The 22,855-nt window shown below is 38.3% G+C and overlaps 1 protein-coding gene across 2 annotated transcripts in view; it reads left to right on the top strand.

Annotated features, from left to right (window-relative positions):
- The first annotated feature begins 4,298 nt into the window (after window positions 1–4,298).
- IntS6 (integrator complex subunit 6) overlaps window positions 4,299–22,855 on the top strand; it is a 29,713-nt gene continuing 11,156 nt past the window's right edge. For both annotated transcript variants that reach the window (XM_034976502.2, XM_069505928.1), the window contains exons 1-13: window positions 4,299–4,573; window positions 4,672–4,749; window positions 5,184–5,423; window positions 8,084–8,264; window positions 13,506–13,720; window positions 14,115–14,294; window positions 16,606–16,758; window positions 17,521–17,751; window positions 18,842–19,036; window positions 19,528–19,737; window positions 20,369–20,569; window positions 21,609–21,926; window positions 22,316–22,421. In XM_034976502.2, coding sequence (XP_034832393.1) covers window positions 4,457–4,573; window positions 4,672–4,749; window positions 5,184–5,423; window positions 8,084–8,264; window positions 13,506–13,720; window positions 14,115–14,294; window positions 16,606–16,758; window positions 17,521–17,751; window positions 18,842–19,036; window positions 19,528–19,737; window positions 20,369–20,569; window positions 21,609–21,926; window positions 22,316–22,421 — 2,425 coding nt within the window. In that variant the 5' untranslated portion in view covers window positions 4,299–4,456. The remainder of the gene's footprint in view (window positions 4,574–4,671; window positions 4,750–5,183; window positions 5,424–8,083; window positions 8,265–13,505; window positions 13,721–14,114; window positions 14,295–16,605; window positions 16,759–17,520; window positions 17,752–18,841; window positions 19,037–19,527; window positions 19,738–20,368; window positions 20,570–21,608; window positions 21,927–22,315; window positions 22,422–22,855) is intronic.

Genomic DNA, 22,855 nt, shown 5'->3' with positions numbered 1-22,855 from the left:
CCTAGTCCACTGAAACACACATTCGTTCAAGGATCCACAACAGGTACGGTACACAAGTCAAATGCATAATAAACCAGATAGTAGTATAGGTACCTGAAATCCGCGTGGACTACACAAATTTCAAACCGCTATTTTACTCCCTTAGATGTTGAATTTACAATAATCCTTTTTTAGCGGATGTTTATGTCACAGTAGCACACCACAGCAAGTTTGAGCTGTGCTTCGGTAGATCAGTCAGGCAGTCGGGCAGCTTTTCCTATTATATTATATAAAGTAAAATTGCGAAATATCCCGAAAAGATACCTAATTAAAATTATCAATTATGGACTATAAAATTAATTTACATACCTAACTAGGTAACTTACCATAATAAAAACCGGACAAGTGCGAGTCACGCTCGCGCAACGAGGGTTCCGTTCTACAGTCGTATTTTTTCACATTTTGCACGATAATTCAAAAACTATGATTCATAAAAATAAATAAAAATCTGTTTTAGAATGCACAGGTTAAGCCCTTTCCTATTATGATATCCCACTCGATATAGGTGGTTATCTATTACTTCGAAAATTGAAAATACTTGTTTTAAATTAATGACCACAATTTAATTTTTTTGTGTGATGTAACCACAAATTCACGGTTTTCAGATTTTTCCCCTAATTTCTGCTATAAGACCTACCTACCTGCCAAATTTCATGATTCTAGGTCAACGGGAAGTACCCTGTAGTTTTCTTGACAGACCGACAGACAGACAGACAGACAGACAACAAAGTGATCCTATAAGGGTTCCGTTTTTTCCTTTGAGGTACGGAACCCTAATTATATGAAATGAATTTAGGTAACTATACCTACTTATAGTGCGCGACAGGTCGAGATGGCAATCGGTGGAGGAACGCCCCGCACACCCGCATAGCCCCCGCGCTAAGCCAGTGCGGGCGAGCGCGGACGACGTGTGGGGCGTCTCTCCGCCTTATACCCCGATTGCTATCTCGACCTGTTGCGGACTAGTTAGTATTGATGTATTCCATATTCCATGTCAATCCGTATCATAAGTTATAATTTATATTTTCTATTTTTGTTTATAGGTATTTCATTAATAATAATGAATAAGGGCTTGTAGGTAGGTTTAACCCACAGCGCATGCGATTAGACATGCGCGTAAATGCAACAGCAATGCAAGGTGTGTGCAACAGGGATGTTCGATCATAAGCTTAGTGGTTAGTGGTCATCATTAATTGATGATTAGGTACCTTCAGTAGATAGTATAGCTGTAATGCAAAGTATTTTAATATTTATAGCTAAGCACTAAAATAAATTTTACTTATCTCGAGGTTAACTGTAGGTAAGACGTGGATTTACATATTCTAGGTAGGTAGGTAGATACTTCTTTTTAGTAATTAGTATTGATAATCGACTTTCTAGAATTTGATTACTTACAGGATACTTGTATAGCACTCTACACTGTCGATGTCGTGTCGCACATAGAAAAACGATGTAGGACATTTGTCTGAAGATAATTTTAAAATCATAACAATGAGTTGATGCCTACGATTTCATCCGTCTAGATTTAGGTTTTCAAAAATCCTTTTCTCTTCGATTTTTCGGAACAAAAAGTAGATTATTAAATACTCCTCCAGCGTGCAAACTATCTCTGTACTAAGTTTAATTAAAATCGGTTTTATAGATGGGCCGGCCGTGAAAAGGGAACAGATAAAGTATAAACATACAACCACATATTTTTAATATCATTATGGATTTCTTCAATGGGAAAAAGCTAAAGTGAAATAGAGCATCGAGACTCTATAATTTAAAAAAACCGGCCAAGTGCGAGTCAGGCTCGCGCAATGAGGGTTCCGTACTACAGTCGTATTTTTTCGACATTTTGCACGATAATTCAAAAACTATGATGCATAAAAATAAATAAAAATCTGTTTTAGAATGTACAGGTAAAGACCTTTCATATGATACCCCACTTGATATAGTCACTCACTTCGAAAGTTGAAAATACTAATTATTAGTTCATGACCACAATTTAATTTTTTTTTGTGTGATCTAACCCTAAATTCACGGTTATCTGATTTTTCCCCAAATGTCAGCTATAAGGTCTACCTACCTGCCAAATTTCATGATTCTAGGTCAACAGGAAGTACCCTGTAGGTTTCTTGACAGACAGACAGACAGACAACCAAGTGATCCTATAAGGGTTCCGTTTTTCCTTTTGAGGTACGGAACCCTAAAAACAGCCAAGTGCGAGTTAGACTCGCACACGATCGGTGCCGTACCACCGTACAAGGAAAACCAGTTTAGGTAAATAAAAAAAATTTCATGGTGGCTATTTTGAATTACACATTTTGTGAAAATTTCAACAAAAGAATATTAGTCATGTTAAATGACTAATAATCCCCTTTCCTCTCCAATTAAGCGTCAGGCTTGTGCTAGGAGTAGGTACGACAATAGTGCAACGGGCGGGGTTTGAACCGTCGACCTCTCGGTTTTCAGTCCACTCCTATACCGGTTGAGCTATTGAGGCTCTAAACTCTGTTAGTACCTTCCTATTAAAATTTACGCCGATGTGATACGGTTCACGGAATACAGCCCGCTGACAGACAGATGGACGGACGGACAGACTAACAGCAGAGCAGGAGGCTTAGTCATAGGGTCCCGTTAGCACCCTTCGGGCGCGGATCCCTGAAAAGCATTACGATTTTTAGTAGGTAGTCCGAACGTAATGGTTTCACCTCATAGTTTTTTCCAAATTAATTCCAAATTAATTCAGCTCCAAATAATTAATCAGAACAATATAAATACCTACCTGCTTGAGTAAAATAAAAAACCACGTTCAAGTGCGAGTCGGACTCGCACTGAAGGGGTTCCGTAGTCCGTACCGTCGTGTACAAGACAACACTTTTGAAAAAAAATATTTGTGATGTAGGTAACCACAAATTCTTCGTTTTTGGATTTTTCCCTTTACTTGTGCTATTAAGGCATTGCTATTTGCAAACGGTAAGTATATAGGTAGGTACCCTATATAGGTTTTGATTCCCTGGACCGTGGACGGGTATCTTGACAGACAGACAGACGGTGAAGACGTGATCCTATAAGAGTTCCTTTTGAGAGTAACCTTTGAGGTACGGCACGCTAAAAAGGTGATGAAAATAAACTAAACTAATCCATCCTTTCATAATCCAGATTGAGTTTCAGACTAAACTATAAACATAAGTTCTAGGGCTAACCTCTTCATGCATGATTAGATGGATCTGACGTCCTAGATATCAACGATTCTAAAGTTTGGTAAGGTTTAAAAAATTATGAATCTTTTTTTATTTTTCACCAGAATAAGTATCGTTCTTACTCGTGATTACCTTTATCCTGAATAATAGCTGTTCTAATTATTAGTAGGTACTTTTTAAATCTCCCGCGCATTGCCCTGCGGCATTGTTTATCAAACATGCATTGCGTAGTAGTATTGCAAATTAGGTGCATAAGACTTTAGATGCACCTGTTTAATGTTTCTTTTGTAAGTAAATACAAAAAAAATAATTATATTCTTGATTATCAAGTTAAAAGAAGAATTATTCCTAAAACTCATATAATATTTTAATATGTCGTCATCACTTTGGTATCAGTGTTACTATAAAATATTTTTTCCCAAAAGCGATGCGATAGAATATGGTGACAAACGATGATGACTTAATCATGTAGGTAAGCATAATTAACAAAGTACCTATCTATGTTTGATGCAGTACCGTAGCAAGACATTCTGAAGTGTGCATAAAAATATATAAATACCTATAGTAAAAAGTTTAATCATGTACCTAGGTAAAAATAAACAAAAACTATGGACATAGGAGAAGTAAGTAACTAATTGGACCCAGAGTATTCTTTATAATATATTGTACCTATATTTTATTAATAATTTAAACATCAAATAATATAATATTATTATTGATCATAATATTATATGCCATTGATTAATATTATAACTAATCGTATATAGTTAGTTATTTAAAAAAAATATTATGTGACTTTAAAACTAATTCCTAAACAGCACAACTCGCACTTCGATTATTTCATAAGTTAGTGCAAAACAAGATTATGTTTTAATTGGTGTCATACCTTGTACTAGCAGCTTAATAATCATTATTATTGAGTTTATGTATATTTATTTTTAGGGACATCGGGTTCCTTTATGTAGCAATATTATCGCTACCTACGATCTTTGCCGAGCGTTTTTCTATTGGACGCCGAGAACTAGCCGAGAATAACCGAACATATGATTAGGTCACGTGGTACTTTGGAGTCTTCGTGGCGTAGCTTGTTCAGCTGCTCGTCGAAGCGGCTGTCGGACGGTCGCATTCTTGCGAGTCTGCGTACAATGTAGCAGCCATTTTTGTTCTTGTTCATAATAGCGTGCGCATATTTTAATGTATTTATAAGGATATTTAGGAAATTTTTCAAGATGACTATTATAGTCTTTTTAATAGATACATCAGCTTCTATGAACCAAAGAGCTTATTTGGGCGGACGCCCAACGTTGCTCGATGTAGCCAAGGGCGCTGTGGAAACGTTCGTAAAGGTACGTGCAGTGTCATCGACTCCTCAAACCGCCTCGTTTTGTGATCGATTTGTTTATCGCGTGTTAAGTGTGTGGAATTTATTGATATTATTTCGTAGGTTCGGCAACGATCTCCTGAAAGCAGAGGCGATAGATATATGCTTCTAACTTTCGAAGAGCCACCCGCGAACATCAAGGTTAGTATATCAGATTGAACACGTTTTTGGAGATATACTCGTAGTATTTGGATAGGCAGCTGTGTAAGTCGGTCCTGTGAAGTATTTACAAGATGCACTAATCTGTAATCCATAACATAACATACGTTAAAAGTAAAAATTCATTGAAAGAATACACGACGTAAACAGGACGAACCGCTGCCTTCGCGATATCGCTCGCGAGTCGCGACTGCGCTCTCGTCGCGCGCTCATTGGTCGAGGGACGTACATAATGAAATGGCGAATTGGGGGGAAATATGAATTGAGGATGAGTGCACAGGAATGCGATTGTAGTTTCATTTCGTTTGATAATGTTAATACATTTATTAAATTAGTGGAACAGCTATTATAATATACACATGACATTATAATTAGTACATTTATGTTGTGTGATATTTTCATTATGGTTTTTGCAGGCTGGTTGGAAAGAGAATTTAGCAACTTTTATCAATGAATTGAAGAACCTGCAGTGCCTTGGATTGACAACAATGGGTGCTGCTTTAAAGCATGCATTTGATGTGCTCAATATTAATCGCATGCAAACCGGCATAGACACTTATGGACAAGGGAGATGCCCATTTTACCTTGAACCATCGGTTATAGTGGTGATTACTGACGGAGGAAAATTGTCCAGTAATGCTGGTATCCAGGAGGAAGTAAGTATTTTATAAGTTATAACTTGGTGTGGTACCTACCTTCTCTTTTTTAACAGATACTACTAAATATTACTTATTACATTCTCTGCATTATATTTCTCCTTGCTGTGGGTTGTGGCCCCTTCCCATTATAGTAGTTTTTTTGGGATAGTAACACAGTGGGCTCCCAGATCATTCTGTATAATTACTTAGGTACCTTGATAGTATTTATATGAAACAATATTAATTATAAATTCTTATTGGAATGATTAAAATAGTACTTAAGTTTTAGTTCTATTTATTCTTGATTATATTATTTTGTGCTCAATTTTCTTTTTATTCATGACTAGCTTATGCTCGCGACTTTGTCCGCGTGGACTACAGAAATTTCAACCCTCTATTTCACCCCCTTAGGGGCTGAATTTTCAAAAATCCTTTCATAGCGGATGCCTACGTCATAATAGCTATCTGCATGTCAAAGTCCAGTGGTTTGAGCTGTGCGTTGATAGATCAGTCAGTCAGTCAGTCAGTCAGTCAGTCACCTTTTCCTTTTATATATTTAGATATTTTAAGTATTAGTAATTTTTTCATGTTAGTATGTCCATAAAAAGAAATCATTTTATTTGTAGGATAAATAAAAATAAAATCTACTCTAATAAATAATTAAGTGAGTAGGTACATACTCTTTAATATTATGAAACTGATAATTGTAAAATAGAAAGTTTTTCATTTGAACCACACAAAAAATAGTTAAGTAACTTAAGTAAATTATAATTACTTAAATAAAATTTCGACTAAATTCATGATCCCCGCGAGTTCGTCCACGTGGATTTAGGTTTTAAAAAATCCTGTGAGGACTATTTGATTTTCCAGAATAAAAGTACCCTATGTCCTTCCCCGGGATGCAAGCTATGTCTGTGCCAAATTTCGTCAAAATTGTTTGAACGGATGGGCCGTGAAAAGGTAGCAGACAGACACACACTTTTGCATTTATAATAGTATAGAAGTATGGATTATGTGTACCTACTTATTTTGCGAAATATATACAACTATGTTGCTTTTTCCTGCGACTTGTCACTATTTATCATTCAGTGTGCTGGGATAAAGTAGGTAGTACTAGTTACTATCAATAAAATATAGTTTTCGGAATCAGATCATTCTAGTTCTGGAGATTACCCGCTACATCCAAACTAACACACTTTACCTCTATTTTTTAACTGTTAACTAGATAAACAAACTAGTTACATGTAACATGTACTCCACTCATCAGCCGTATCTTATCTTACATCCCATTTGGATATGTGTTAAGTAGGATTTTTGTGGAAACTACAAATAAATCTCAAAATTACTTTAGGTAAATTATAGGTATTGGAATAAGGCCAATAAGTAAAATTTTTCATATTAGTTAAAACATATTTACCTAATATTCCCTAGTAAATTTTTTAACTACTCATTCAGAGTTATTTAAATTGATCTTTCTTATTAGTACACCCTGTATCGTAAATTTTTTATGGTTCCGTACCCAAAGGGTGCCAATGGGGTCCCATTATTAAGCCTCCTATGAGATCCTATTACTAAGTCTTTGCTGTCCGTCCATCTGTCTGTCTGTCGGACTTCTTGGCAGACTTCTAGAAGATTTTATTGCAAACAAAACAAGAAAAAACCAAGACAAAACAAGAAACTATAAATTAAAACAATTGTATGCAAAGGCGGCTTTATTGCTTAAAGCAATCTCCACCAGGTAATATTTGGGGAAAGGAGAAATTAGGTGTGTTGGATTAATAGGTAAAGCCAGCCTTAATAGGTCAAAAGAGGTCAAAAAGTTCAAAAGGTCTTAAGAGAGTCAAAATTTTCATAGAATGTGTATTATTTATATTGCTGTTATAAAAACAAATGTCATGAAAAAATTAAATAAAAATATATATATTAAAAACAGACTTTCCAACCAAAAACCACTACAAAGTAAAAAACATTTTTTTGTTTCTACACTTGTAAGTATGTATGTATGAAGTCGGGCGAGCATTAATAAACGAAATGCTTGGCATGTACAATATTATTTCACCAGGAACAAACAGTTCCTGAATCTCTATGGTTTAGGAGTGGTGTACCCTTCATCATCAAGTTTGAGTTCAGATTTGAAATGTAATCACGAAGCTGATGCTTGATACCTAAAATATCAATTCACCATCAGAAATTCCCGAATCCCCACGGCTTAGGAGTTCAGTACCTTGCAGCACCAGTATTGAGGAGTTAGGATCCCAAGTTCAATGGTGTAGTCTATGCTTGGCACCAAAAATAATATTGCGTCATCCGCAGTTCCTGAATCACTATAGTCTAGGAGTGCTGTACCCTACATCATCAGGGTTGAGGAGCCGGACTTAACCTACAATATTAATTCACTATGAACACTTTCTGAATCTTGATAACTTAGGCGTGCAGTAACCCTGTAGCAACAGGATTAAAGAGTTGGATCCAGGTATTTTTATGGGACCACCACGGCAACTTACTCTATTGATAAAAAAAATTGCAAATCGGTTCAGAAACCTCGAAAACATCGGTGTACATACGTACAAAAAATAAGTCTTATTTCTTGTAACTGTTCTTGTGTGAGTCCGACTCGCACTTGACTTGTTTTTTACCTTTATTTTATGTAATATAATTTTTCTTTCTTTTTTTCCTAGTTCAACCTTCCAATGAACTGCCCAATCCCTGGTTCAGAGCTAACCAGGGAGCCATTTCGATGGGATCAAAGGCTGTTCTCATTGGTGCTGAGATTAGCTGGTACTCCAGCTGTGGAGAGAGATACCGGTCTGGTACCATCCGACTCCTCGCCAATTGATGCTATGTGTGAGGTCACAGGAGGTAAGTAATTAAAAGAACTCAATACTTTTTCGGGTTCCGTAGGTATACGAAGGTTGCCAATGGTACTGATTCTGAGTACAACTAAATTTTAGAGTATTCGCATACTGTTCTTACTAATGTAATATGAAAAGGACAGACACAGTTTGACAGTTTTTAATTTAATTAAGAGTTGTCAAACCTCGTGACTTTAGCTTTCGGTCACGAGGTCACGAGCCCATTGTTTAAATTTGTAGCGTGCATTATTTATGTTGTGTGTTTTAGCAATATTAAAAAGAAAAACCGGCCAAGTGCGTGGCGGGCCACGCGCAGTGTAGGGTTCCGTAGTCACAATCCTCGAAAAACAGATGTAACTCCTTAACCTGTGAATCCTACTTAGCCATGATAGTTTTCCTTTAAAATTGATTATATATACTACTTACTGCTGTGAATTTTTTCACGTTCCTATATACTACCATGTAGTAGGGGGGGGAACACGTGACTCTAATAAAAAAAAACATCATATTTTACAAACGGATCTAGTAATTAAATAAAAGACCTATTCAACGATACCCCACACTAAGGGGTAGACGAGAAAAAAAAAGTTCATCCCCACTTTACATGTAGGGGAGCTACCCTAAGAAAAAATATTTATCAAAATTTTATTTCACCACTTTGTCGGCGTGATTAATATTTATACCCATGCCAAATTACAGATTTCTAGCACTAATAGTCTCTGAGATAAACCGAGGACGGATGGACGGACGGACGGACAGACAGACGGACGGACGGACATGGCGAAACTATAAGGGTTCCTTGTTTACTCTAAATTTAGTTTAGAGAAAGACAACAGAATCTGCGTAATTGTGACTCTATACTAACACTAGAATTCTAAGTCAAGATAGGGGCTCCTTTAGAGGACCATTCGTGTGACATATTTTGTGTTGTGTCATAGTCAACCTCTATGCATTGCATAAAGGTTGAATATGACACACCACACGTCATCTGAATGGTCCCCAAAAGAAGCCCCAATATTAACTATGAATTCCAGTGTAGGACTCCGCTGTCTGTCAGCTGACTGGCTGTATCTCGTGAACCGTAAAGGTAAAGAGTTGGAATTTTAAAAGAATGTGTATTTGCCGCTGTAACTACAAATAATTAAATTTTTAAAGTGGCCGCCATGAAAATAAAAAAATAAAAATTAAAGTGTTATTTCTTGTACGGATGGTACGGAACCCTTCGTGTGCGAGTCAGACTCACACTTGGCTGATTTTTAGGGTTCCGTAGCCAAATGGCAAAAAACGGAACCCTTATAGATTCGTCGTGTCTGTCTGTCTGTACATCCGTATGTCACAGCCACTTTTTTCCGAAACTACAAGAGCTATACTGTTAAAACTTGGTAAGTAGATGTATTCTGTCAACCGCATTAAGATTTTCACACAAAAAGAAAAAAAAAACAATAAATTTTGGGAGTTCCCCATACTTAGAACTGAAACTCAATTTTTTTTTTCATCAAACCCATACGTGTGGGGTGTATCTATGGATAGGCCTTTGCGCGAGAGACTCTTCCAAAGTTGTAAAATGTCCCCCCCCCCTCGTAACTTCTAAAATAAGAGAATGATAAAACAAAAAAATATATGATGTAGGTACATATTGGTTTGAACGAGATCTAGTAAGTAATTTTTGATTTATCGTTTCAAATGTCTATAAAATACGATTGTAGTACAGAACCCTCAGTGCGCGAGTCTGATTCGTACTTGGCCGGTTTTTTTAGTTTTATTTGATGACAATTCTGCGTCTTCACCAGTAAATAGGCCTGCGCTTGAGAACAGTCATGCCTTGAGGAAAGCAATGATGAGATCTAATTTGGAGCATGGTTGCCTAAAAGATGCCTATTCACTCTTCTCTTGAAACTAGCATTAGCTGCCAGCTATTTCTGTCTTCAGCCTTTCACATCCCATACGCTATAGTTGAGCCATTATAAACTCGCGAACTGAGTCATAAATCATTTTTAACCTCTCGCTCGCACTTACAGGCCTTATGGAACTGGAACCGGATGCTCTGGTGCTGTATGTAACAGTAGAAAAAAGATTTGTCGATACCTAGCTACCCTACCTACCCTACCACATACCCTAGCTACCTGTGTCCGAACGGCATCCCTTTATCGATAACGACTTCTGCTGCATTCTCATAATTCTACGATTAATGATTTATGACTCAGTTCGCACGTTCATAACGACTCAACTATAGCTACTTCTCGGTTATCATATTACACTTTACTTATACCTACTATATAATACTTATACCTACCACTTAATTATACCTATCAATACTTATAATAAAACTGTAACAGGTCAAATTCTGTACATTGAAGATATTTGAAATTTTTTTTTCGAGGGCACTCTATAATCGATACTGAACCCAAAACTGTAATTTTTTTCATTTTGGTCTGTCTATCTGTCTGTCTGTCTGTCTATCTGTCTGTCTGTCTGTCTGTCTGTCTGTCTGTCTGTCTGTCTGTCTGTCTGTATCACGGCTGCACATCACGCTGAAACTACTGAATGGATTCCAATGAAACTTGGTACGATTTGAGGTCATACTATGAGGAAGAATATAGGATACTTTTTATCCCGAAATTCAGCATGGTTCCCGTAGGAGAGGGGATGAAAGTTAAAATGTATACTGAGTTGTAATTCATTAACGCGTAGTCCGATTTCATTCATTCTTTTTTTGTTAGAAAGGGGATATTTTAAAGATTGTTCCGTAAATATTTCAAGGTCATCGGTTTTTAACCGACTGTCAAAAAGGAGGTGGTTCTTTTTTCTACATCGATTTTTTCGAGGTTTCTGGACCGATTTGCAATTATTTTTTTAAATTAACAAAAAAAGTTTTCGTGGTGGTCACATAAAAAATTCTGGATTCAACTCCTAAATCCTGATGCTGCAGGGTTACTGCCCGCCTGAGTTATCAAGATTCAGGAAGTGTTCATAGTGAATTCATATTGTAGGTACCAAGCAACGACTTTATTCTCAGACTTCAAGTCCCAACTCCTCAACCCTGATGATGTAGGGTACAGCACTCCTAAACTATAATGTTTCAGTAACTGCGGATGATGCAAAAATAATTTAGGTACCAAGCATAGGCTACATCATTGAACTTCGGATCCTAACTCCTCAATCCTGATGCTGCAAAGTACTAAAGTCCTAAATCGTGGGGATTTTAGAATTTCTGATAGTGAATTGATATTTTAGGTATCAAGCAACGGCTTCACGATGACACTCCCAGTCCGAAATACTCCACCCGAGCGAAGCCGGGGCGGGTCAGCTAGTTACATAATAATTCAATGCTTATTTCTCGGCTATCATTAATAATTAAGCAGTAAATGTCAATAAACTATGATGAAAAATATTTTGACTGTATGAGCAATAGGTACCTACATAATATTTTTATCATAACTAATAACAACAGATAACTTTCTTATAGTGAAGCTTACAACTTTTCAAGGTAGTACGTAAATCTGAATAGTAAGAAGCTGTGATAGCCTAGTGGTTAGGACGTCCGCCTTCTAATCGGAGGTCGGGGGTTCGATCCCGGGCACGCACCTCGAACTTTTCGGAGTTATGTGCGTTTTAATTAATTAAATATCACTTGCTTTAACGGTGAAGGAAAATATCGTGAGGAAACCTACATGCCTGAGAGTTCTCCATAATGTTCTCAAAGCTGTGTGAAGTCTACCAATCCGCACATGGCTAGCGTGGTAGACTATGGCCAAAACCCTTCTTACTCTGAGAGGAGACCCGCGCTCTGTAGTGAGCCGGTGATGGGTTGATCATGATGATGAAGTAAATCTTATATAATGTATTTACATTACATACATGATACCTACATAACTAACTCATTAAAATGTATGGAACCTACATAAAGTTTGAAATCTTAGGTGATATCTTGAAAGTTTTATGAGTTAAATATATAATGCTAATAGACTCTTCTGTAAATAAGGGTGACATTTAGGCCCTTTTGAAACCAGTTGGGCAAGTTTTTTTGAGTGGCATTCTCGTTGATACTTGATAATGTGTGCAGTAATGTTATTCTTATTTTACGCGCGTTAACCTTCAAGTGTTTATTTCACTATTCGTTTTAGAACAAAATATCGAGAAATCTTAAGTGTATATTATCATTTAACTCGTATAATGGGGCCAATTCTCTTGTACACAAGCTCTAAACTAAACTAAATTAACAGGTCTAAATCTAGTGCTCTCCTTTTCTGCAAGCAACATTATGGGATACAGGGATAGCAATAGATTTAGGCGTGTCATTTTACTTGAGTTTAGAGATTGTGTACAAGAGAATCGGCCCCATCATCATTCATGAACTAGAAATCATGTTTGACGAATTAAATCAGGTACCTACCGCTGATTTTATTTATATTAGAGCCTCAATAGCTCAACCGGTAAAGGAGTGAACTGAAAACCGAAAGGTCGACGGTTCAAACCCCGCCCGTTGCACTATTGTTGTACCTACTCCTAGCACAAGCCTGACGCTTAGTTGGAGAGGAAAGGGGAATATTAGTCATTTAATATGACTAATATTCTTTTTATAAAAATAATAATATTAATTTCTAATCTCGTCTTCATGCCATAAGAATTAATAAATCAAAAATCTTTTATTCATATTTTAGGACAGAGTGAATTTTCTGTTTTTTTTTTTAATTTTTAACATTGACCTAAGATTAGATGATAAAATTGGTTCAACCGTACATTGACGAGGCAAACCGCCATTTTAGGGTTCCGTATCTCAAAAAAAAACCGGCCAAGTGCGCACCGAGGGTTCCGTACTACAGTCGTATTTTTTCGACATTTTGCACGTTAAATCAAAAACTATAATGCATAAAAATCTGTTTTAGAATGCACAAGTGAAGCCCTTTCATATGATACCCCACTTGATATAGTTATCTAACTTTGAAAATTGAAAACAGTAATTATTAGTTCATGACCACAATTTAATTTTTATATGTGTGATGTAACCACAAATTCACGGTTTTCAGATTTTTCCCCTTATGTCTGCTATAAGACCTACCTACCTGCCAAATTTCATGATTCTAGGCCAACGGGAAGTACCCTGTAGGTTTCTTGACAGACAGACAACAAAGTGATCCTATAAGGTTTCCTTTCTTCCTTTTGAGGTACGAAACCCTAATAAATGACTAAATATTACAAAAGAAAGACAAAAAGGGTCGAAATTATAGCCCTATATTTTTGCCCCTAGGTCGTTCCTATTGCATCACATCACATCGGATGCTGATGCAGTGCATCGACAGTCTTGTACAGAAGGTACAAAGCGGGGTCGTGATCAACTTCGAGAAGATAGGTCCCGACCCACCGAGCATAGACGGTGGGACCACCAGGGACGGCGGTGAACAAGTAGATGATATCAACCCGGACGCTGACAAAGACTTGGACGGGGATGGTGAAAGAAACGGGGTACGTACTTTTAGGTTTAAGATCTAAGGGTGAGTCCGGACTGCCAAAAGCAAAAACCCTTCTCACTCTGAGAGGAGACCCGCGCTCTGTAGTGGGTGATGGGTTGATCATGATGATGATGATCATTATTATCGCAGGCGGCTTCAGTTGCAGCAAAAATACCATAAAACCAGCCAACCATGACAATTGTGATTGTTTTAACGAGCTTTTCCGTAATCGACCAACTGCATTCGACATCGTATATCGCGAAACATCTAAACATTCTTGTTCTGGAGTAAGAATGTTTTCGTGTTTTACGTAGGTTTAAAATTATTAAACCTACGTAAAACACGAAAACATTCTTTGTTTATTTTGTTTATTATTGTCTGTCATTCATTATTGTCTGGTTTTGTAGCGTTGGAACGGAGGTCCTTATCAGACCGGCATGCCGAACCAAGCCTCGAGCGCACCGCAAGCTTGGCACTCTTGTAGGCGTCTTATCTACGTGCCGCGGACGGTGGCGCAGAAGGGGTTCGCCGTTGGTTTCTGGCCGATACCAGAGTCGTTTCGGCCTGACCCTAATGCCCAAATATTGGTAAGATAATAATTATTGTATTTTTGTGTTTTTTGTAAACGGTATTCTGCGCTGTCCGGTACGAGATTGCCATTCTAACACGATGGGGTACCAAATTGAAAGAAACTGTTTTCATTAGAAAGGCAATAATGAGAAGATGGTGAGGAAAATAATAGATTTTTTAAAATTTTTTTTTGCGTAGCACACGCCGGGTATCCGCTAGTATTTAATATTGCAAGTTAATTTTACGACCTTAACCTTAGGTTAGGAATATAAAAATCGTAACTCGTTTTAATACTATAGTTAATCTAGATCCTAGAGTATAATCTGAACAACATCTAATAGGTATATTAATGGAAGGTGTGTTAAATTACGTAGTGTTTTTAAATTTTTTATGACACAGTTTTAGGGAGATGTACAATTCCAACGCTAAAATTAGAGCAAATACCTATTAACAATTTTATTATTTTATTACATTGGGTTTGATTTCTAAGACGTGTTTCTTGTACATGTCTACAAACGATTGAGTTTGATTGCCTAGTATTCAATCCAAACTGCGTTTTATGGGGTGCGCTAGGACGCTAGGGAAACTTTTCTTAAAATTCGTAGAATATATATTACGTCGATAACATGCACATGATAAAAACGTTCACTTAGTTCACGAAAAAGTCCAGGGTGCGAGTAACTTAATGTTCGTGTAGAATCGCGCGCAAGTTGTATACCTACGTGTTCATTCGTTTGATGGATAACTACGCTACAGCGTCCGCTCCCGCGATTTGACGTGAACTAAAGTTCCTCTAGCCTTAAACAAACTAACGGACGATGAACGTTTATATAGTGACTAGCTTATGCTCGCAACTACATAAATTTCAACCCCCTATTTTACTCCCTTAGGGTTGAATTTTCAAAAATCCCTTCTTATCGGATGCCAACGTCATAATAGCTATCTGCAAGCCAAATTTCAGCCCAATCCGTCCAGTAGTTTCAGCTGTGAGTTGATAGATCAGTCAGTCACCTTTTTCTTTTATATATTTAGATAGTTGCCTCTTAAATCTGCTGAGTATCCTCCATTTCATTCGTGTCCTTCATTTAAAAGAGCTGACATAAATTTACATAAATTTAATTGTTATGTTAATAAGGAGGTCTGTAGCACTCATGTGTTTTTCATATCAGCTATCTACTGCAAGGTTTTTTTGTGGCAGACTAAGGAAAATATTTAATTTATATTACAATTATTATAATCACTGGTATCCTTGTTGCATATTCTATATTTATAAGTATAAATATATCACCTCTATAACCAAAAATTCATCATATTCTATACTGCGATAGTCACTATCTTTCCTATTGGTTGACACCTCGTTGGCTCTGAAATAGTATATAGTTTAGGCAGGCTGGGCTGACATCGTCACGTGATCCTAGACACTATATTATGTAGGTATAGTCCTCGACAGGTCGAGATGGTAATCGAGGTATGAGGCGGGGGGACGCCCCGCAAACCTGCACGTTACCCGCGTTCTCTCGCACTGGGTTAATGCGGGGGCTGTGCGGGTGTGCGGGGTGGTTCCCTCCCCGATTGCCATCTCGACCTGTCGCGTACTATGCATACAAACCTTTTGGTCCAACAATTGAAATAACAAGAGTCGCCATTTATTCAAATGTCTTTACGGAGTAAGCCTTCTGTATGGTGCTATCTGTGGTCTAGGCAAGAGTAGGTATATACAGTGCTACAAGGCTATCTTGGCGCGTGGCGAAAATCGGAACTAACGTTGCCGTCAAGTGTCCCCTTTGTTCTTGTTTGAATATTCTAAGTCATTGTTCTCCAACAGCGCCCCCCCTGTAAATGTCATTCACGTGCCAAGAGAGCCTAGTCACGCTGTACATAGGATATTCACAGAGTACAGTGTTGCTAACTTTGGAATTTCATTTCCGTATTTTTCATGAGATTCTGGTCCACCTATAACTCTGTTCTATATAATCAAAAAAGAAGAAGAATAACAAGAAAGGATAGAACTAGATTTAGCCTGGTCAAATAAATATAGTTCAGAAATTGTGTGTAACAGAATTACCCACAATGTTAGAATATTCTCTAACATTTCAGACTTGTTTTTTTCTATATTTATTTAAGGGCTTTTATACCTATGTACATGTTGTTGTCACTCCAATTCATGCTATGACGATCAAATAAAATTTAACCAAAAATAAGCCGCAGTCGTGGGGAACGATTTTATGGTTTATTCAAAAAAGACAGGTCATGCTGCATCGACTCTACGGTTATATGCCTTTACCCTAAAATTTCCTGTTCGTAAACACATTTCATATTTTATTGCAGCCGCCTCGTTCAGCCCATCCCGTAGTGAAGTTCACATGCACAAGCCAAGAGCCCATGGTGATAGACAACCTACCTTTCGACAAATACGAGCTGGAGCCCAGTCCCTTGACGCAGTTCATACTGGCGAGGAAACAACCCACCAGCTGCTGGCAGGTATGCTATTCCTCATCGTCATTTCTTATTGCGGTCGCCTCGTTTAGCCCATCCCATAGTGAAGTTCACATGCACAAGCCAAGAGCCCATGGTGATCGAGAACCTACCTTTCGACACATACAAGCTGGCATACACAAACACACGCATACATACACACACACAAGCATACACACACTGTTGTAATTTTATTATTGTATATACCTACATTTATTCTAAATCTATTTTGTTAAAATAGTTTCAATTATAATTTTAAGTAATCTCTTTTGGCCTTCTGTTATACCTAGATTTAAATTTAAATAATAATTATGTATTTACGCTGTTGATTACTTTCAAATAAATAAAAAAAAAAAACAAAAAAAAACTCAGAAGTTATGACAGATGGACAAGTGCAATTTCACTCAAGTAGACTCAGAAACCTCTGCTTTGCTCGGAACTGATTTTTATTGGCCTGTGATAATAATGTTTCTTCGTCTTATTAAAAGGTTTTTACTAGCTTGATTTGTTTATTCCATCGAAATTGATAATAGATTTTTAGGCTCATTTCAATTTTCAAAAATTGCAGGTCCAGCGTATATAAATTCATGTGTAATGTATAAAACATAAATAATACGTGTATAAATCCAATCCACTCGTGTTTGCAAAATTTCAACTCGATTCGAAGTAGTAGCCCGCAAATCTGTTATCAATTTCAACGGAATGACAATATACAAACGACTTTAACTAATACAAAGTTTTATAAATGAACCAACTCTTATTTCCCAGGTCTTCGTAGCTAACAGTGGTTGTAAGAACTCCGAAGTGAGTCACCCCTTCGGCTACCTGAAAGCGTCTACGAATCTGACTTGCGTGAACCTGTTCGTGTTACCATATAACTATCCTGTGCTGTTACCGCTGCTGGACGACTTGTTCAAAGTGCACCGTTGCAAGCCCACGCCGGAGTGGAAGCAGGCCTTTCAGGCGTACTTGGATCGGATGCCGTCGTATTACGTTACCGTAGGTTTTTATGTTTATTTCTATTGATATTGGGGCCGATTCTCTTGTACACAATCTCTAAACTAAACTAAATTAACAGGTCTAAATTTAGTGCCATCCTTTTCCGCAAGCAACATTATGAAAGGGACAGCAATAGATATAGACGTGCCATTTTAGTTTAGTTTAGAGATTGTGTACAATGGAATTAGCCACATTGCTATGGAAGAGCATCGGAAGAGCGGAGTCTTCTATCATAGGTATTAGTTCCGCAAATTGCTATTGCGCTGGAACAATGTCTCATTAACATCGAAATGACGTCATTTTGACGTCAGCTGAAATAAAAATATACCATCAGCTCGAAACTTCAGTCTAGTGCTGACGTCACTAAAATGGCGGCCACGGACTTATATAGTTCTATTACTTTTAAAAGAAGGTTCCAATTCCAACCTTGTATATAAAACATGGCGCGTAGCCAACAACCCATAGCGGACGGACGCGCTATGATTTTCTGAGATATTTTCGCGCCATTCAAAAATAACAAATACTGTAACTTAATGAGAAAATGCATACGCTTCCTGATTAGCCAGAGATAAGCCAAAGCCGCATTCACAAGGCGATTTACATTTTAATAATGTCTCATTAGCTCAGCAATTTATAAGTGCACTGAAATCCAATTGATAGTAAGCGGATTGAGAATAAATCTAAGCGTTCGTTTTCATTAAAGTGGAGACAAGCGGAGAGGAGACAATTTGTAGCAAGAAAACAAGAGAGCTATCAGATTATTATTGCTCACAGATGGCGAGATATGTTTCCGCTCCACTTATTTTGGCTTCAGTGGAAACGCAACTTATAGTGATGCTAATCATAAATTAAGGCTGAGTCATGCCGTACACTTTAGACTTAGAGTGCATTTCCACTGAAATGAAGATGACGATGCGTTTCCACTCTAAGAAATTCGGCTCAAGTCAAGATCAGGCATTTTCATTCTTGATTGCGATTTTTCAGTAGGGTTTTTAGAAAATTGTTTACTATTTTTAACCGACTTCCAAAAAGGAGGTGGTTCTTGCTGAATTTAAACGAAAAACTGTATGTAAAAATAAATCTTTTTCAGCCACTTCGTCGGGCGCTAACAAAAATGGGTGCATCGGCTCCGCTTGTCCAGAGTTTGATTCCCGACACACAGGATAATTCTTTGAGTTTCTCCGTACTGAACTACTTGAAAAGACTGAAGAACCAGGCCAAGATAGAATTCGAGAAACTTTGTGCTGATGTCATCAATAAAGCTTCCAGTGCGAACAGCCAAAAGGTAATTTCACACATTAATGTACTGTGTTTTAATCCGTACCCTTATATAAATGCGAAAGTGTGTTTGTTTGTTGGTTTGTTGGTTGGTTTGTACTCCAATCACGTCGCAACGGTGCTACGGATTGACGTGATTTTTTTGCGTGGGTATAGATAAAGACCTGGAGAGTGACGAGAGAGTGTGAGAGAGAGTAGGCTACTTTTTATCCCGGAAAATCAAAGAGTTCCCACGGGATTTTAAAAAAACATAATTCCACGCGGACGAAGTCTGTCTGTCTGTCTGTCTGTCTGTCTGCTAGCTTTTCACGGCCCAACCGTTCAACCGATTTTGATGAAATTTGGTACAGAGTTAGCTTATATCCCGGGGAAGGACATAGGCTACTTTTTATCCCGGAAAATTAAAGAGTTCCCACGGGATTTTGAAAAACCTAAATCCACGTGGACGAAGTCGCGGGCATCATCTAGTTTATTATGCCATTCATTTGAACATTTCAGGTGGCAGAAAGCGTTCGTGTAATGCCTCGTTCGCCGCTCAAAAAGGACTTGACAACACATCCGTGTCTTCAGGACAAGTTCACAGCTCTTCGGGACCAGTTGAACGAGTTCGGAGGCTTCGTCGTAGGCCTGTCGCGCGGTCGCCATAAGAACCAAGCGCACACCTACAGGAACCCTTTCGATGTACAGAGGAGAGATCTATTGGATCAGGTAAATACGATCTCTATGTAGTACTACATACTAGACGAGCCATTCCGAACAAACATTTTCGCAGATTGTGGGGACTCGTTTTTGCTTGCAACTTAATATCCATCGTCATACTAATTTTGACAGCTTCCTAGAACACGATTTTAGTTTGTAATAGCTGTTATTACGTACTTTTAATTCAATGTCAGTTCGGTCGCGGTCAGTTTTGTTACCTTCTTTAGACTAGAATAGAATAGAATAGAATACAATAGACTAGAATATAATAGAAGAGGATAGGATAGGATAGGATAGAATAGAATATATTTTTATGCAAGTAAATTTTTACAAGTGCTTTTGTATCGTCAGGTAGTTTAATTTACCACAGCACCTCGATTGCGGGAAAACTGCATCAATCATCATTACAATGGCAATCGTTGTGATTGGCTGATTTTATGGTATCCTTGTTGCAACAATACATTGTAGCCAATAGTAAGCGAGCATCAACCAATCAGAGATGAATGCGATCGTGACATTGTAGCTGTCATTCTACCGCAATCGAGGTGCTGGTTCGGTTGACACTTTCTGTTGCTGTCAACAGAAAGTGATACAGGCCTTAGGAGGATATAAACGTACACATTTTAATATGGGTTTCCAGGTGGTGCGAATGCGCTCGAACTTCCTTCAGCCGAACCTCGCATACACTCGGCTGGTGGACGAGGACAGCGCTCACTCTATGGCGGTGGCCCAGATGGGCAACTACCAGGAGTACCTCAAGCGCATGACGCCGCAGCTGCGCGAGATAGAGTCCCAGCCAGTGCGGCAGCACATGTTCGGCAACCCCTTTAAGATCGACAAGGTAATGACTATTAATTACTAGCTTATGCTCCCGACTTCGTACGTTTGGACTACACAAATTTTAAGCCCCTATTTCACCCCTTAGGGGTTGATTTTTCAAAAAGCCTTTCTTAGGGGATGCCTACGTCATAATAGCTATCTGCATGCCAAATTTCAGCCTGATCTGTCCAGTAGTTTGAGCTGTGCTTTGATAGGATCAGTCAGTCATCTTTTCCTTTTATATATTTAGACTAGCTGATCCCCGCGACTTCGTCCGCGTGGAGTTAGGTTTTTAAAATCCCGTGGAAACCCTTTGATTTTCCGGGACCAAAAGTAGCCTATGTCACTCTCCAGGTCATTATCTATACCCGTGCAAAAATCACGTTAATCCGTTGCGATGTGATTGAAGGACAAACCAATAAACCAACAAACAAACACTCTTTCGCATTTATAATAAGGGTACTGATTCATTACTAAGAAATATCTTTCATTCTTACCCTACCATTGTTTTCTATTGTCACACAAAAATTCCCCTATGTCATATCATAGGTTGTCACATTTGCATGTTGGTGCATAAGGCTAACTACAAATCTAGAGGACACATGCCTAAAGTTCATGTCTCCCCAATAGGACTTGCTTTTGCTTTGCCTAACTTTTACGTGTAAATTATTATGAAGCTTCGGTACGCATACTTTACGATTGGACCTAATATCGCCGAAGGATTAGTGACATCGCATAATAATTTTTTTTAAATAAAAATAAAAGCTAGTCTTATCTAATTACTATACAAATCATGCCCACGTGGAATGGTGCCAAGAATACTGCGCGCTGGACAACCAGGATGACCCGTTGCGCAAAAAATGAGCCAGCCATGTCACCAGATGAGGCTATTAATCACGGTGAAATGTCTCTTAAATTTAATATTACAGATAATTAATTTCATACAAGACTATATGTGAACTCCTCTCTCTCCCCTTTTAGTTTCTTAATCTCAGGAACTGTCACTTAATGCGTTAGTCAAATATAATTTATAATCTAATGTTATGTTCATATATTTGCAGAGAATGATGGTCGACGAAGCCGATATAGACCCGCTAGGGGCAGTACGAGGAAGCGGCGGCGCAGGCGCCGGAGGGAAGAGAGGTTCCGAAATCCCTCGAGCCGCACCTCCCAAAAGAAAAGCGGGCCCGTTACCCCACCACATAGTCGCGCGGAGGCCCTCGACGCCACCTGTGCCGCCGACCCCACCACATTTGCCCACCACTTCTTCGGTGGCGTCACCTCCGCCTACAGCGCCTCTGTCGCCCGCGATGGCACGAAGACCTGCGTCCCCTCTCGCACCTGTACCTTCCGATTTACCTTCGGGAAGACCGCCTGAGGTAAGGTTTCTCTATATTTCATGGTTCACTACAGCCCCCTACAGCTTTTAAGAATCCATAAAAAATAACTGTGAATCAAAGCGCTCCCACGGGATTTATCGAGAAATCTCCAACAGGATCGCGGGTACATGTACCATCTAATCATTGATAAAATACTAGCTGATGTCCGCGACTCGTCTGCGTGGATTTACATTTTTAAAAATCCCGTGGGAACTCTTCGATTTTCCAGGATAAGAATAACCTATGTCATTCTCCAGGTCTTTAAATATACTCACGCAAAAAATCATGTCGTTGCTCCGTTGCGGCGTGATTGAAGGACAAACCAACAAACAAGCACATTTTCGCATTTATAATATGGGTAGTGATTCATTGGGGATACTTAATTCCAGGAACCTCCAAACGTGGATACTGGCGGGCCGTCTACACCAGTTTCGACTCCACAGCCCGCTGCGCCCACCAACCTCCCGCCCGTCGTCAAACCATTTCTCAATGGAGGTTTGTATCTTTTTTTTAGCTACCCTTCTTTCGGTCTATGTGCATATTCAGCCGACCAATCAGATTATTGATAGATGACGTAAAAAGTATCACATTTGCCAAAATTTTGTTTCCTTGCAAATTGGAGAAAAGCACTAGGTATACAAGTCTCCACAGAAATAACAATTAAGAGCCTCGTTTAGTTAATAAGGACAAAGGACGGCTATAAATAAAAACTGTTAATTCCGTTTCCGCTAAAATTCTATTTAACCTTTATATAAATCTAGCTGATGCCCGCGACTTCGTCCGTGTGGTATTAGGTTTTTAAAAATCCTGTGGGAAATCTTTGATTTTCCGGTTTAAAAAGTAGCCAATGCACTCTCCAGGTCTTTATATATACCCATGCAAAAAATCACGTCAATCCGTTGCACCGTTGCGACGTGATTGAAGGACAA

The sequence above is a fragment of the Maniola hyperantus genome, chromosome 2 (assembly GCF_902806685.2).
Source record: "Maniola hyperantus chromosome 2, iAphHyp1.2, whole genome shotgun sequence".
NCBI lineage: Eukaryota > Metazoa > Arthropoda > Insecta > Lepidoptera > Nymphalidae > Maniola > Maniola hyperantus.
Note: the sequence above shows the minus strand (reverse complement) of the source record. Positions and strands in the feature narration are given on the sequence as shown.